Source organism: Stenella coeruleoalba (genome assembly GCF_951394435.1).
Source record: "Stenella coeruleoalba genome assembly, chromosome: 11".
NCBI classification, from domain to species: Eukaryota; Metazoa; Chordata; class Mammalia; order Artiodactyla; family Delphinidae; genus Stenella; species Stenella coeruleoalba.
Window position 1 is genome coordinate 4204962 of NC_137157.1, and position 18024 is coordinate 4222985.

Consider the following 18024-nt stretch of genomic DNA (forward strand, 5'->3'; position numbering starts at 1 on the left):
TGAGGGTGGGGGGAGTATAAAGCAGGGGAGTAAGGAGTAGATTGACAGGGTAGAAAGGGGAGCGGGGGCGAGAAAGCTTCCCTGCACTGACCTCAGAAGGTTTTGAGGAGGATGCACCTTATGACCTTGAGTTCTAAAGGCCAAGTTAAGATGCCTGGGGTAAAGAATGCAGGCTGGGAAGCCCACACAGGGCAGGCACAGGCCAAGAAGGCAGGTGCTGGCTTTGTGGGAGGACAGAGCGCCAAGGGCCCCACCACCTCAACCCACTCTACAGCAGCACAAAGGAAACACCAGCACACACTTGTCAAGTGCTCATTTCTCTGCATAACACGCTCTCAGTCAATTCTCTGGGTAACTGCTGAGTCAGCCAGCACTGACGCAGAAGACAAGGACTGACCCCTGCTAAGAGCAATAACCTTAAGAAAATAATTAGGAAATAGCAAGAGATTTTAAGTTTCATGATTTAATAGGTGAATATGCTGCTTAAGAACATTTCAAATAGGAAGAAATCATTTTTAAAAAGGATTTAATAGTTCGCCTGCTCAAGGCTTCTCCCATCTGGATGTGAAAGGTACCCCTCCCCTCAAAAAGACCCGTGTTACGAATGCTTAACAATCATAAATTTAGTCTAAAACTTTAAGATTAATGAAAAAAGTGCAATCAGATCTACAAAGCCTAAACATCAGATTAAAATTTTTTTATTTGCAAATATTATGCTATATAGATATCCTAACAGCCTAAAATATAGATATGGATAAATCAAATAAGAATAAGGTAAATTACAATAAGTTAGAATATATTCAAATATATCCTAAACATAAAAGACTTTCAAAAATAATTACAGAACCCAGAATTTAGAAGAATATTAATTTTTATTTAAAAAAGTTATTTTATTTTTACTACATGTCTTTGTTTACAAGTATAGTCAGGAAATTTTATAGCAAAATTGAGACTCCTTGAAGCGGAGGGCTGTGTCTTATCTGCTTTATATTTTCAGCATCTAAAACTGTGCTCAGTATGTAGTGGACAGTTGACAAATATTTTAAATTCTCATTCAAGAAAAATTTACTGAATGCTTACTATATAGCAGGTACAGTTTAGATGTTGGGAATCACACAATGGGTAAAACATTTTAGTGAAAAATGTATCACAAAGATTTTATATAATGTATATATAAAAATGAAACCTACCTTCAAAATAGATTATTCCAAATTGGGGTGGTCAAAGAGTTTATTGTCTTTACACTTTGAACTTTTCCATATAGGACAGGCTTATTTTTAAAATGAAGTTATGCCTTTAATGAAAGCTTTATGCGTGCATATGTTTGAACACATGGGATCAAACGTGTGTGAATGCTAGCAATCTTTTCTATCAGGAGAAGGAGGAGGAAGAGAAGAAACTGAACAGCATTTCCACAAAACCTTTGGCAGAATGGATTCAGCAGCCAACACAGTGGATGGCCCACCTTAGTCAGTATGATTTCTTTGGGGGAAAAAGAAGGTAGAGAAACTAGATCACCTGCTCATCCATTTTTGAAAATGCATTTAGCTTTATGGAAAAACAAAAACCATGTTTGGTTTTTCTTCTAATGAAGCATTCAGTTAAAGAATTCATGACAATAGCAAAGAAAAGAAGAATGGGGAAGAAAAAAAGTAAACTATACACTCCTTTTTCTAACAAAGAAGAAGCTGGAGAATGCTTTCTTCATGTTTACAGCATTAATACCCATGTGCTTCTCACAACAGAAACCAAAATAAAATCTCCTTTTCAGGTCCACAAAGGTTTTAAAAGTAAACTAACCACTACAGATGCAGCAAGAAAATACCACGTAAGTTGAGCACAAAACACAAGTTAAGAAGTCGCTAAGTAGTTAAGCACATCTCCCTACCATGACTTGGTAAAGGGAAGTCTAGAAATTCCTTTACAATTCAGGAAATACTACAATCCATCATGTGTACAGACCTAAGAGTTCAAGATTCATGGAAGACTGGATAAGACAAATTTCTGAGCAGATTCTCAATCTGAAACCAGGCAACTTGATCCTCTTAAACACTGCTCAAAGACACAAATGGAAAGGAAGATTACTGCCCTTCCTGCTACTGTGGTGCAGGCCAGCTCCCGTCCTGGCTGAGAGAGGGCTACTCCAGGCACTGGCACAGCCAGACCGGAGGACCACGTCAGTCATCTGCTCCTCTCCGACAGCCCTCCCCACAAGAACTCTGTTTAGAGCTGCTAGTGCCCGTGCGGATCTCCCTACTAAGGTGACTCTGTCTTCCCCAGAGCATGCGGCACATAGCAGTTTCCAGTCAATAAATGCTAGGTGAATTAAATCACACTTAGTCTCTCTGAGCCTTGGTTTCTTCATTTAGAAAATGATGATAATATCTTTTCAGCCTTTTCCACAGAGGCGTCAAAAGGCTCCAAAGAACTAATGCAGATGAAAAGAACTTTGTAACAGGGAAAGGGCCACATAACTAACTATAGGGGGAGCCATCCAGCAGGCGGGCACGCACTCAATGCAATGAACAAAGTCACACAGACAAGCACAGAGACCAGGCTGGGCTTCAATGGCTTTTGGCCAAACCTCAGAGCAGTCAGGTAGTACACAAAGATTCCAGGAAGTGTGTGTCAGTAACTCTGGGATTCCAGTTCAACGAGGCAAGGACGGCCCTTCGGTGCTCCTAGAGGGGAAGATGCACAGGAGGACACACCTGTCTGTCTTATCCATCTAAGGGTCCAAGGCTGGGACCATTTGATGCATGGATGAACCAGAGGCAGGGATGTGAGCAGCAAACGGGTGGCAGACCTGAACCAAGAGCAGGCCCGAGGGGGCTGCTTAGCCTGGGAGAGCAGGGTTCACCAGCCTCCAGCATTTTCCGTCTCAAGTCATTCAGGAAGTCTATTTTAAACCCCTTCTCCAAACCCTTGGAGAGCTCCCAAATGAGAAGCTCCACGGTACAGGGGAGACAGCACAGGCCCAGGAGCTCACAGACAAATCTAAATTCTACTCTGGACTCTGCAAATCACTAACTGATGGCCTCTCCCTACAGTGTGGTTGGCAGAACCGGATTTGCAGGGCTGATGCAAAGATGAAAGTGGATAATACACGTAGTTCACTAAGCACAACACGGGACATAGTAGACACAACAAATCATGAGTCCCTTTTTCCCTCTGGGTGACGGATGAACTAAACTAAGCTCAATGATACAAAATCCCCCTAACTCATACTTTTAGTAGAGAAAGAGCCAAACATCCCCTTGGGCCCCAATTTGCAGAGAAGTGGGACAATCCATCCAGACAATACAATGAAAATTAATGGCGTGGTGATAAAGACCCGCTACATAACCACCCATTTCTCCCAAATTATAACTAAAGTTGTCAAGCGCTAGTGAACTCCATCCTTTGAGGCATCAGTGAGCAAAGGCTCATGTCTCTGATGCTCAGACTGAATCAGGATTTGGCTGCAAGACTGTTATGCTGTGGTAGATTCTTTGGAAAGAGAAAAAAAAATCCCACGAGTAATGCTTTCAGGTTAGGTTTTTTGTTGGCATAGGTAAAAAAAAAAGTAGGAGAAACAGAGGCATTCTTACACTCAAAGAATGAACTCCTTCATACCTTCAAGAGTGTTTGCTCAGAAGTCAGCAGTGCTATTAGCGACTGCACACGTGAAGGACACACTATAGACTTCCTGTGAGCCCCGCGACCTCTCCAGGGCAGCACTCGGGCACACTCCGTATTTACTTACGGTGCAATCTGATCCTGACTTCAGTGAGCTATTTCATAAGCCTTTTAAGGGTTACTACGTTTTGTTCCTTTAAGAAGCCAATCCAAATTAGCAGCAAAAGTATAGGTAAACACACAAGAAAACCGCTTCTTCTGTGCTCCTGAAAAAAGGCGGTCTTAGTCATTAAAAAAAGGTAAGGTGTTTTATCCTCTATCAACTTTCTCTTACAAAAAATCAGTCCAGTAATTTTCCAAGGGTGGGTCAGTAGTCTCCCACTCACACCTGCTTGAAGATGAGGAGCCGTCAAAACGGTACACACATGGAATAAAAGAGCAAATTATCCGGTGCTCAGTTCTGCGCCATGTCCTATAGAAATTATTCCAGTTATCAAATGCTGCAAAACATACTACCCCAAAACTTAGCATCTTAGGATGACCATTCCATTTTCAACCTTTTCTCTCCTCTGTTCTTTAGACTGGATGATTTCTATTGATCTATCTCCAAGTACACGGACTCTTTGTCATCTCAAGTTGTTAAGCTCATTCAGTAAAATTTTTATATTTTATTTGGATACTGCATTTTTCAGTTCTAGAACTTCCACTTGGTCCTTTTTTATAGTTTCCATTTCTCTGCTGAGATAAGCTATGTTTTCATTCATTCAAAGCATGTTTTTTTTACATCCTTGAGCATAGTTACAACTGCTTTAAAATCCTTGTCTGATAAACCCAATGTGTGTGTCACCACACAGTCTATCTCCGTTATTTTTTTGTCTGGATAACAGGTGATATTTTTCTGTGTTTCAAGTAAGTTTGGATTGTAAGTTATATTAGACACTGTGAATGTTATGCTGTGGAAAATTCTAGATTCTATTATATTCCTCTAAAGAATATTGATATTTTTGTTTTAGCAGGTAAATTACCTTGGTTGGAGTTAAGCCGTAAACTCCAGGGTGGCAGCTCAAATCTCAGTATAATTATCTTATCCTTAGCTTAGCTGCTTGGAGCCTGCCCCATGCATCTCTGATTCAAGCATCAGCAGGGATTTAGGTGGCTGGTACACAGAATGTGGGGCTTAACTTTCTCCTTTCCGGGATTCCCCCTTTCACTTTCTAAAGTCTGTGACTGCTCCAAACTGTCCTTTGATTCTTTAAGCTAAAAGTACTGTAGATTTTCTATCAGAGTTTTAACTGCCCTGCATGGCACACTCTCTGCTGTGCCGTTCTTCCAACTGTCATTTCGATTCCAAACTCTATCTGTTTGTGTCAAATCTGAGTGTCCTCACATAGCTGTCTTTTGTCCAGAGTTTATAATTATTATTTGCAAGAGGATCAGTCCAACATTAGCTTACAGGGGCATTAACAGAAGCAGAACCTATAAAAAAATTTTTTCCCCCAATTTTTTACTTTTTCTCACAGTATTGTGGGTCATGAATTCAGAAAGGGCTTTGCCAGGCAGGCTGTCCCTGATTCACGTGGCATCAACTGGGCAACTGAGGAACTGGCTTGGAACAAGGGAACTGAGCAGCTACCTAAAAAGTTCCAAGATGGTTTCTCACTTACATGCCTGGTTCCTTGGTGTTCCTTGACTAGTCCCTTTCTCTCTCCTCACTGCATCTCATCCTCCAGGACTTCTCCATGTGGACTTGGTAATCTCAGGGAATTGCATGATGATCTCAGGGAATCTGCACTTCTCACATGGTGACTGGCTTCTACGAAGCCAGATACAGAATCTGCCAGACCAGTCAAAGGCTACACCAGAAGTGGCACAGGATCACTCCCACCATATTTTATTATTCAAAGCAGTCAGGGGGCCTTAGTCATCTAGATTCAAGAGGACAGAGAAATAAATCTAACCCCTGATGGGGGAGTGGCAAAGTCACATCGCAGGAATACATGAGGCACAGAATGATGAGGTACTTCTGCAGCCATCTTGGAAAAAATATAACCTGCCACACATATGTTCAATATCTGTAAAACTCTGGAAAAATACAGGCAGACTTGTTCAATATGAAGCATATGGTCCAATTCTCCTGTCATCTCTTTTTAATCACATTATCAATACAATTACCCCTAAGCTATTCAGCACAAAAGAGGTTTCTAATGGCAGTCTATTGAGTTTCCAGAGATTTAATACTTAAACATCATGTCCATTTCAAGATATCGGGAAGAAATGCTTATGATTCTATCATCCACAAATGCAGGGCACAGATGTTAAGGTCCGTTTGTCTGTTTGTTTGTTTAACATCTTTATTGGAGTCTAATTGCTTTACAATGCTCTGTTAGTTTCTGCTGTACAACAAAGTGAATCAGCTATATGTACACACATATCCCCATATCCCCTCCCTCTTGAGCCTCCCTCCCACCCTCCCTATCCCACCCCTCTAGGTGGTCACAAAGCACCGAGCTGATCTCCCTGTGCTATGCAGCAGCTTCCCACTAGCTAGCTATTTTACGTTTGGTAGTGTACATATGTCAATGCTACTCTCACTACGTCCCAGCCTCCCCTTCCCCGTCCCCGTGTCCTCAAGTCCGTTCTCAACATCTGCATCTTTATTCCTGCCCTACCACTAGGTTCATCAGTACCATTTTTCTAGATTCCATATATATGTGTTAGCATACGGTATTTGTTTTTCTCTTTCTGACTTACTTCACTCCGTATGACAGACTCTAGGTCCATCGGTTTGTTTGTTTTTTAAGATAACAGTCAATAAAAACTACTATTTATTAAACGTCTACTATGTGTTTGAAAATTTCTAGGTTCGATTTTTCATTCACTGTTCTCTGTATAAACAAATAGTGTGCTTAAATGCACAGACTTAGGACAGCGTTGACTATTTAAAAGAAAGGAGACTGGCTCAAACACACTGTGGACAAGCACAACACAAAATTACAAAAATACAAACCCTAATACAAACAAATACGACACATTATGTTTACTGTGGTAATATATGCATATAGATATACCTCAGGCTACTTTCTAAGCACCTCAAGCTTCATTCCCCAAAAGTGAACAGATTCTAAATCCTAAATATTATATTCTAAATAAAGCCATATGTGTATGAAATACACTAAGAAAGAACCGTACCTTGTCTTGGTTATCTTTATTCTTGTAACACAGATTTCCAATCAGACGAATGAGATGAGACTTGAAGCCCTCAGCCATATTTGAGATGTCACCTTCTGCTTTCATGCAAGCACAGGTGCTGAAGATGTTTATGGTGTCACTGCCAGCTACATGGATCACTCGTAAAAGTTCTATGACAAAAACAATAAACTTCATTTTCCATAGAAAAATTTTTATTTTTACGTTTTATACTAGATTCCCATAAATAAATCTAATTTATTTTAATGGATTAAAATAAAATACAGGTAGAGTACTGAAAGCTTTCTTTAAAATAACAATTAGAAGGCTCTTCTGCTTTTGCTTTAGAATTTTTCATGACTCTAGTTTTGCAGATAAGCCAAAATGATTAACCCCACCTGGACTTTCTATTTATCCACAAAGAAAAGTTAGCTAAAAATTTCCTACCATCTTTCCTAGTAAAAGGTTTCCAATTCCAACTTCTTTATGAAGGAACTCAGGCGACAACTACAGTCAGCTAAATCTAACCTGCAACACCTATCTGTAATGAGCCATATGACAAAAACCAAGAAGCACGTTGATTTTTTTCTCATTGTCCAGATAATCAGAAGGCAGCATGTGTTCCCCGTTAATCTACTTTGGCTGCCCTCAGAAGAAATAACTTCACATTGTTATACTCTATGAAATGCTTGTAGGCAGCCTATGAAAGTAGACAATCTTCCAGAGCTTTATTAAATGTTTTCACATTATCTCATTTAACACTCTCAATAAAGTTACTAAAGGCAGGTCACTTTCCCAATTTTATAATGAAGAAATCAGGCTCAGAGAAGTTAGTAATTGGGCAGAGTTGGGCTGACAACCCATGTTTGCCCTGGCTCCAAACACATGCTTTTCCCACAATGATTCAGTTTCTCAGGTTTGTGATGTCTCATTTTGATTATCACTGGAAGCACCGCATTCAAAATAAAACACTGATATGCGATTCTAAATATCTCCTAAAGCTCACTGCTAACTCATCCACCCATCTAGACACCAATTCATCTTTCTTAGCATATGGGTCTCCAGAATAAGTATAATATTTTTTTTAAAGAAAAATATAGCAAACACTGAAGAGCAACCATAAGCATGGCCAAGCACAAGGAACAGGTTGTAGATGAATTATTTTGCAAACAGCTTTTTAGCAAAGATGGGAATATTTCAAGCAATGGCTTCTTGTTTAAAACAGTTTTCTTATAAGAACAGAATACATAATTATCAGTACTACGGGTAAAGCAATATTCTTCATGTTCCATAAGTGTAACTGGAAAAATTTACTAACAAATCTGGTAAAACTATAGGAGCATGAAAATCGCCAACATCGTCAAAAACCCCATCACTGTCATAACCCCCCCATCACTGTCATAACTGCCCCCTCCATCATCACCATCACAACCACTACTGATGGAATACCCACTATGGGCACCCTGTGTAACAGGATTAATATCCTCATCAACTGATTAGGCATCACAAACAGCAGGATAAGTGGCAAGGGCCTGAGCTGTTACCAAAACACTGTGATTCCTTTCAAGAAAAAATATTCCAAAAAAATCTCAAAAATATACTAATACACTGAAAATTAAGGATCTGTGTTTGAACTTATACTACAGTACGACAAGTCAAAGATTTTTTAGTTAAAAATAATATGGAGACTTCCATGGTGGTCCAGCAGTTAAGACTCCACGCTCCCAATGCAGGGGGCCCAGGTTCAATCCCTGGTCAAGGAACTATATACCGCATGCATGCCACAATTAAAGATCCCTCATGCTGCAACCAAAGATCCCACACGCTGCAACCAAAGATCCCGCATGCCACAACTAAAGACCCGGTGCAGTCAAATAAATAAATAATACATATATAAATACATACATAAATAAATAAATTAAATAATATGTGCGATATTTCACTCACCAATCACTCTTTCCAGCAAGCCAGGAAAAACCTGTAGATAGCCGAGCAGGTCAGTATTAGCAGTCATTTCACAAAGGACATCAAGAAGCCTAATTGTAGTCAGCGCCTCCTAAAAGGAAAAGAAAATATGACTTTTAAGGCAAGCTAAATGATTTGACTATTATTAAATAACTGTAGGAGAATAAATATTACAAAAAATATTCAAGAGACAGTGCTTGTAACATCTAAACAGAGAACCAGAACTATCAAGAACAAAACAGAAGTATTAAACATGTACAGGAATAATCATTTTCACCAACAGCAGACATCTGCTATCAAGAACACAAGATTATGTGTCATTATGTGTCTTCTTGGAGCAAAGAGTAAGAAAAGTTCTTATTCAAGCAAAAATACCTTCCAACAGTGGAATAAATGTTCAAAATTACTAGCTATGTACATAACATTTATGCAAATACTTTCTTTTTAAAGCGTTCCCAGCAAGCAAGTTCTACTTTAAAGATACAAATATCCCATGAAATACATTAATTTCTTGTCCACAGGAATCCTGTAAAATGCTGTGGTTGAAAGAACTTCAGCTGCAATAACTTGGATTATTTCTGGGTGAATATAAACCTATATGCAATATCTTGGTAGCTTAGAAAAGATACTTGAAAATGTTAGTTCACATAACTACTAAATAACTTATTATCAAATAGAGTACATGATCAAGAAACTACCAGCTACCAACTGCGTGGCATTAGGTAGTCTAAATATAATTTTAAAATGTAATTTTTGCACAGATTTTTTTACTTCATTTTTACAGTGCACATTATTTGACAAAATGTGGTAATACAAATTTAACCGTTTATTATCTCACATAATGTTCTTCAAAAGAAAAACAAGTTATTTCCTTTTTAAAATTCTAAATGCGTATTTATTATTCTCCAATTAGGAGACAGTATTTTTTTTAAAGATTTCTTTGATGTGGACCACTTTTAAAGTCTTTATTGAATTTGTTACAACATGCTCTGTGTTTTGGTTTTTTGGCCATGACGCATGTGGGATCTTAGCTCCCCAACCAGGGATCGAACCCACACCTCCTGCACTGGAATGCAAAGTCTTAACCACTGGACCGCCAGGTTAAGTCCCCAGGAGATAATATTTTAATATAGTATTCTGAAATCTCAAATAGCAAGAAACACACATTTTTTTGTGTGTTTAATTTTAATAGCTTTCGCTTGCTAGTTTAAAAGTTAGGAGATGGGCTTCCCTGGTGGCGCAGTGGTTGAGAGTCCGCCTGCCGATGCAGGGGACACGGGTTCGTGCCCCGGTCCGGGAAGATCCCACATGCCGTGGAGCGGCTGGGCCCGTGAGCCATGGCTGCTGGGCCTGCGCATCCGGAGCCTGTGCTCCGCAACGGGAGAGGCCACAACAGTGAGAGGCCCACGTAACGCGCAAAAAAAAAAAAAAAAGTTAGGAGAAAATATCTAGTAGAAGTCTGTTTAGAAGACTGGAGCAAATCCATTAACTTATTTAGCACAGCGTCTGCATCCTCTTTTATTAAATGAGTAGTTGCCCAGACGGTCATCTTCGGATACCACTTCTCCTTCAAGAAATGGCTGATTGGCTATAGGTCTGGGGCAGAGCACATATGAGATGACCCTGGACACCTTGTCATACCAGAGAGCAAGGCAGCTATCAGAGTCTCCTCGGATCATGTCACAAGGAATCAGAAGCAACTTGAAGAGGCTCCCCCGGCCAGCAATGGCACATGAAACCATTAGGAAGAATTACGGCTAAAATGGACTGAAAACAAATCCAGTGGTTTACAAGCCATGACTTCATAACAATGATTAAAGTAAAACTAAACAACTCACTCATCAACTTTGTATGATACCATAAAACCAGCTCAATACTTTGAAGACTGGTAATCAAAGGGGGGCGGTGATCAACCATTTATTCTGTTTTTCTTAATCAAAATGAAGCTTGCATAACCTGATAGCTTATTAGAAGTTTCTCTTTATAAAATATTCCAGCTAAAAAATGAATGATAGAGTCCAAATACCACCATTTCACAACCTGCAAAGAATTAATGGATCTAGTCAATAGTCATTAACAATTGCTAACATTACAAAAAGAGACAAGCAGACATTATATGACTCCATGAAAGTACTTATCACCAACAATGAAATATACTAGAAAGAGAAAAAAAAAAAAAAAGACCTAACCCAAATCTGAATAAGCCTCTGGAAGGAATTATCATTCACAGGAAATGCAAGGAAAAGAGGGGGTATGTTAAACCCCACCATGGAGATATCCTCATCAAAAAGGAAACTGTAGGAAACTGTACAGGTGAAACAACCCAGTTCAACAGAAAATGAGCAAAGGTGGAAAAAAAAGAGAGGAGGAAGAGGAAAGGGGAACCTAGTTAAAGGAGATTTAAGATACAGCAGCCAATTGCAATGTATGCCCTTATATCCTGATTCAAAGAAATAAACTTGAAAAAGAATATTAGACAATGAGGAACATCTGAATACTGTTCGTTTGATATTAAAATTTTATTAAGTTTTCAGATGTGCTAACTGTATTTTACTTATGTATTAAGACTCCTTATCTTTTAGAGACACATGTAAACTATTAACTGATGAACTACGTGGGAGTCCTCTTTGAATCGGGGGCAACTGGCATAAGAATGGGTGGGACTGTTGATGAAACAACAATGGGGATGAACTGGTAAGTGCTGAAGTTGGGTGATGGGGTTTCAAGACACTTTTTCTCTTAGTCTATGTTTGAAATTTTTCTTGATAGAAAGACAAAAATAAAATTAGGGGGTTGGAAGAGATGATCTGAAGTTTCCTTCCAGCTCCTAAATTCTATGATATTACCTGAAATAAACCCAAAAGAAAATTAATCTATCCTCACCTAACACACCTCCAGTTTTAATCATTAGAATCCTTTTATTAATGAAGTGTTTCTAATGAGCATTTGGAAACTAATAATGAAATAACAGCCAGAAAAATTATTCTTTTAAAAAAATAAGAGGAATACGTGAGCTACCCTTCCATTATTTATAAGTATTATAAAACTATATTCATTAAGTCAGACACAAATGGGGGAAAAAAGATGTAGGCAAGTCAAAGGAACAAGATTTTGAAGTTGTTAAAAGAGAAAAACAGAGATCAGTCTACCATCTAGATCATCTGCCTGGGCTCACTTTACCATTCAGTGTCTCTGAGCTATTTTACAACATTGTCAGTTGCATAAAACTGACAATAATGCCAATGACTCTTGTCTACAGAAATGGAGGTTACTTCTGTCTGGCTGGAATGCAATTAATTATTGCCTTGTGCATAGACTACTTTCTGCATCTCTCTGTAAGTTCATTTCAGCATATTCCTTTATCGCATATAAACGTATGAATTCATTTGAATTCTTTAACAGTTGTTAGTATCTTATTGATTTCCACCGTAAAAGGTCAGAAATCCGGAAATGGATCCAAAATTATATTAAAAATTTAACATACGATTTGGGTAGCACTAAAATTAGTAGAAAGGATGAGATTATTCACTAAATGGTGCTGATACAATAATGAACAGATAACTTTTAGGGAGTAGTAGCTATGTACCAGTCAGTATACTAAGTGCTTATATTAAAATACAATTCATTTTACAGGCAAAAGAAACAAAGAAGGTAAGTAACTTCCAAGATCACACATCAATAATAAGAAATCCAGGTTCAAACCCAAGCAGTCTTCTACCAAAGATTATATAGTCTTGGAGAGTTAAAAGACACAAGCAATTCATTTGGATCTATACTACACTTCTTACTCAAAAATAAATTCTAGGTTAATTAAAAACTCAGACAAAGTACTGAAAGAACTAGAATATATAGGTGTATATTTCTACACTCTAAGTGGGGAGATGATTTTACTAATCTGTAAAAAAAAAATTTCAGAAGTCATAAGGATAAAATTGATAAGCCTAACTAGATTAAAAACAAAACAAATTCCTAAAAGGCTAAGACTACCATAAATAAATTCAAACAAAAAATTAACTATGGGCAAAAAAAAAAGTTTCTTGTATGTGTGACAAAAGATTAACTTTCTGAAAATGCTCATTAATAAACGTATTTTAAAAGGTAACCTAACATGAAAAACAAACTTAACATACTGATCACTGAAAAACAAGAGAGAAATGATAATTAGATTAGTGAAGGGGTGCAGACCCACACACTCTTGTACTCTTAGGTTTGTCATTTAGAAATTTCTCTTACAAATCTTAAATAAACATACTCTCTCTACTCAGTAATTCAACTTCCAGGAATTTATAATCCCAGACCTACTTGTCCAAAACTGCAAAGATATTTTTACAAGGATGTTCACTGTAGTATTATTTGGGAAGGTTTTTAAGAAAACAAACCTGTAAGCAATTCATATGTACATCTATGGAGAACAAAAGAAAAAACTTGTGATGCATCTATATAGTGAAATACTATTCAACTATTAAAAAGGGTGAGATGAATATGCACACGTGTTAGAGTGTATGAAACATCAGGGTAAGTGAAAAGGAAGTTGCAAGACAGAATATATAGTATATTGTGTCTCAAAAAAGCAACAAAATGTATAGGTGTGTATATACAAAAAAGTTTCGGAAGGAAAAAAGTATACGCTGATATATCTGTAGAAAATAGATGGGGGATGGGTGAAAAAGAGGAGTTCTTAACCTTCTGTTTCACAGCATTTGGCTTGAATTATTTTTTCTCACAACAAAGAAAATATTTCATAAGAAGGCAAGTTTCACTACAGCAAGTGACAAGACTGAGACTCAAGATAAAGCTAAACTGACTCTTCAATCTTAAAAAATAAGCGCACTACAACTGACAAAAACACACCAAAAACTGGAAACAAGCAGTACGCCAAAATTTACCAAAGGACAGAAACAGGTATGTTAATATGAGAACCTAAGACTATTTGTATAAAGGAACACATGAATAAAACCTCAGAATTTTAAAGCCAAACAAATAAATTTAAAAACCGATGCTATTAAAAACATTTATTTGCATTCTGATTTTTAGGTCATAGCAAGCATCATGAGCACTTTATTGGACATCTTGTCCTAAAAATATCACAAATGGGTAAATGCAGTGGTTTGCTGGTAAACTGGCAGTGGATTCAGCAGTGAATGGTATAAACACTTCCACCGTGGCTGACTTCAAACTACCAAGCTCACAAACTTCTGCATGTTTAATAACTGACTCTCAGAGGTTGGTACAGGCCAGCTCCAATACACTACGAGGTTTATGGTATATTTAATATTGAGGTACAGGTCCTCCTTAAATACTACTATGGCTTTTTTTTTTAAACTTCAACCTTAAAGGATACCATATATACAATTAACAAGCACAAGTCATGAGTATATAGATCAATGAATTTTCAAAAAGTGAACTATTTGGGCTTTTCAAAAAAAAACAACTATCTACAATTTTCTGTCTATTAATACAGAATAATTCCTCCCACCTTTAAAGAAAAAAGTTTGAAAAATATAACTTTCCCTAAACATAAAAAGTTACATCAGGTAACTTCTTAGTACAACACTGAAATCATCTCTACTTTACATATAAGTGCCTTGAGAAAGTTCAAAGCTGGATTTAACAAGTGTGCCAGCGTGGCTGGGTTCTGGGGAGGGGCCTCTTCTAGGCTTCAGATGGCCAACTTCTCGCTGTGCCCTTACAAGGTGGAAGGGGTAAGGAATCTTTCTGGGGTGTCTTTTATAAGAGCACTACTTACATTCATGAGGGCCCTCATGACCTAATCACGTCCCAAAGGCCCCTACATAGGAATTTTAGAGAGGGAGTGCACCCACCAACATGCAGCAGATGCGTTACTTACATAATTGTATGTATGTATGTATGTATGTATGTATGTATGGCTGCGTCGGGTCTTTGTTGCTGTGTGCAGGCCTTCTCTAATTGCGTTAAGCGGGGGCTACTCTTCGCTGCGGTGCACGGGCTTCTTATTGCGGTGGCTTCTCTTGTTGCAGAACACAGGCTCTAGGCACGCAGGCTTCAGTAGTTATGGCATGTGGGCTTCAGCAGTTGTGGCTCGCAGGCTCTAGAGTGCAGGCTCAGCAGTTGTGGCGCACGGGTTTAGCTGCTCCGCGGCATGTGGGATCTCCCCAGACCAGGGTTCAAACCTGTGTCCCCTGCACTGGCAGGCGGATTCTTAACCACTGTACCACCAGGAAAGTCCCTATAATAGTTTTTAAAGCTTTTGTCCTTAGAGGACCTAGCTGAGTTAGAAAATCTGTCTGTTCTCTTACCTCATCCTCAGCATGCTGCTCAGAGGTCAATTTCAGCACAGTCTTGCACTGATCCACAAAAGTGCTCGCAATCAGCTCGGCATGGCTCAAAAACACAGGGATCTCATCCTTGCTCAGTGGCTCATCACCCATCATTTTGGCTATCATAAGGTCTAACAACGTAACCCTATAAAACATAAAAGAGTTTTACATGAATATGTAATATTGAAGACATTTTAAGAGAATATTTTTATTTTTAAATTCCTTACTTGTTTATAATGTCCAGCTCGGGAAAACATATTTTTTGTGAATACAATTAACCTTCATCAACTGCCTGTTTTTTTAAATCTTGATTTCTTTGATGTGATTTGGTTACAGAAACAAGCACCTTTTTATATCCATTACTTTCAGCACTGGAATAATTCCACATTTCAGAAATGTTGTCAAATTAAGTTTCATAGTATTTACATCTACTATAACAATAGCAAGGTTAAGTGGGCTAACATTTATTCACTATTTACTACAGAGCTAAACATTTTGCATACATTTCCTCATTCAATCTACACAAAACCTTCATGAGGCAGATACCGTCAACAGCCCCAAGAGCAAAGGGGGAAATAAGGCCTAGTGAGGCTAATCAATTTACCTGTCAGTGTCACACATACTGAGTTGCTGCGGCAGGGTTCAAACACAGGATTCAATCTGTCTCCTGGGCAAAATGCTTTACCCACTCATTCTACTATCTGTCTTGTGAAGGTTGGGTTTTTTGTTTGTTTCATTATTTTACTTTACAAAAAACACAGATCTGAAGACCAAACCTATGCCATTTTTACTTCAATATTTAAATTATCACTTAAATATTTCTATTCAACAATCTCTTTCCTTCTCCCAGGAAAAACAAATCATACACAGAACAGTCTATCCAGCATAAATCAAGCAGGATGTTTCTCCAAATCACATTCTGATTGGGATTTTTTTCTGATATGCATAATTCTCATGTATTTCTACATCAGAAGTGATACAAATATCTAAAATGCTCAGCAAATGGGGGAAAATATACTTGTATTAGTAGGCAGGGAGCATGTCTCACTAAGAGAAAAGTAAGAACTGGTTACTGCTTCAAGTAGAAAATAAAACGTGCTGAACTCTTCCTGTATTTTAGCCAAAGGCTGGCAAAGATCATCAGTCTGTTAATGTCACCCACAGACCTTAGCAATTTTCAGAGCTCCTAAAACTTCAGATTTCTTATAGAAATGATTAATCCAAAACAAAACAAACAAATAATCCCCTCGACTGAGCACAAAAGAACAACAAGTAGTTCAGTATTGGGGTATGTTTGTTTTCTCGAACTCACATATGATTTTTGAAGATGAACGGGGTGCTCTGGCCCAGAGCCAGGCCTCCCACCTTCCCCGAGCAGGACAATCCTCCGGGAATGCTAGGGAAGAGGCCGCCTAGCATGTATGATTCAAGAGGAACCCAAATGTCTGCCCTAAAAATATTCTTTGTAATCTGGCAGTTACTTCGAGGCCTAAGAAGTCGTGATCCCTGGCTTTAGGGAGTTCAGCACCCAGTGGACTACTACCCAGAACACGGTGAAGAGGAATGAGGAACGAGACAGGTCATAACTGGGGGAAAGGACCAAACACCAGGCAGATCTTGAACAAGGAAGGAGCAGATCCTGAAGGAGTCAGGTGGGGTCAGGACAAAAGGTGGGCCACGGGGTGGTGGTAATCCAGGCTGTCCAGCAGCCACAGGAAGGCCCTGGGGTCCAAGGAGACCGGCTGATGGGGGGAGACCTGGGAGGTGGTCCCAAGACGTAAGGTCAATGCAGATTTCCTGCCTGCTTTACACAGTCACCCAGGGGCAGTGCTTCCCTCAGACTTCTCCCTGGCTCAGGAGGTGCACCTCTACACTCTGTCAGGTGATTACAAGATGGGAGATCTAAGGAGATGGGGAATGAGTGATTTGGAAGGAAAAAAGGGGGAAAAAAATCAGAAATAAATCTTTAAAATATAAAAATACAAACCAAGCTTGAATATTACCAGAGAATAAATTATACTTCATTAAATGATTGTACTTATATTAAGTCATCTGCCAATAAAAACTTTTAAAGGCTCCCACTGTTAAGGAGTGCGTCCAAAAACTTTAGTCTGATATATGGGGCTCTCCCACCCAGAATCCCCATCTAACTCTCCAACTCCCTCTACTTCTAGCCACCATCAAATACTATCCTTCTCGGGAATTCCCTGGCAGTCCAGTGGTTAGGACTCCGCACTTTCACTGACGAGGGCCCGGGTTCAATCCCTGGTTGGGGAACTAAGATCCCACAAGCCACATGGCGCGGCCAAGAAAAAGAAAAACAAAAAACAAAACAAAACAAAACAAAAAATCCTTCTCATAAAATAAAGGAATCACACACAGGACATATAATTCAAGTAGGAAATTTTCTTTCAGAAGCATTTATTTTGATTGTGCATTTCATTCGCCATCCCCACTTCTATGCCAGAAAACATATACGTACTGAAAAGTACTGCAGTCAGGGAAAATGGGACATAATGTGGAATGTCTTACTTCTTCCAGTCTCGGGGGAACCACACTAAATACTTCCTTGAAAACATAACAGAACACAAGTGGTCTAACAAATCCATTCACTCAAGAGTGAAGGATGCAAAAGTAGAAAGAGCCAGTCAGGGACTTCCCTGGTGGTCCAGTGGTAAAGAATCTACCTTCCAATGGAGGGGACGTGGGTTTGAACCCCAGTCAGGGAACTAAGATCCCACGTGCCGCGGGGCATCTAAGCCCACGTGCCACAACTACTGAGCCCAAGAGCCTCAACTAGAGAGCCTACGTGCTGCAATTACCAAGCCCACGTGCTCTGAAGCCCGCATGCCACAACAAAAGATCCCGTGCCACAACTAAGACCTGACGCAGCCAAAACTAACTAAATAAATAATTTAACCAGGGGGAAAAAACAAACCAACCCAGTCAAAGAGGT

At 39.0% G+C, this 18024-nt stretch overlaps 1 protein-coding gene across 2 annotated transcripts in view; it reads right to left on the bottom strand.

Moving 5' to 3' along the window:
• Nucleotides 1–18024, bottom strand: part of ATXN10 (ataxin 10) — a 151258-nt gene that overhangs the window by 82528 nt on the left and 50706 nt on the right. For both annotated transcript variants that reach the window (XM_079937920.1, XM_079937919.1), the window contains 3 exons: nt 15048–15213; nt 8752–8860; nt 6808–6977 (listed from right to left, as the gene is read on the bottom strand). In XM_079937920.1, coding sequence (XP_079794046.1) covers nt 6808–6977; nt 8752–8860; nt 15048–15213 — 445 coding nt within the window. The remainder of the gene's footprint in view (nt 1–6807; nt 6978–8751; nt 8861–15047; nt 15214–18024) is intronic.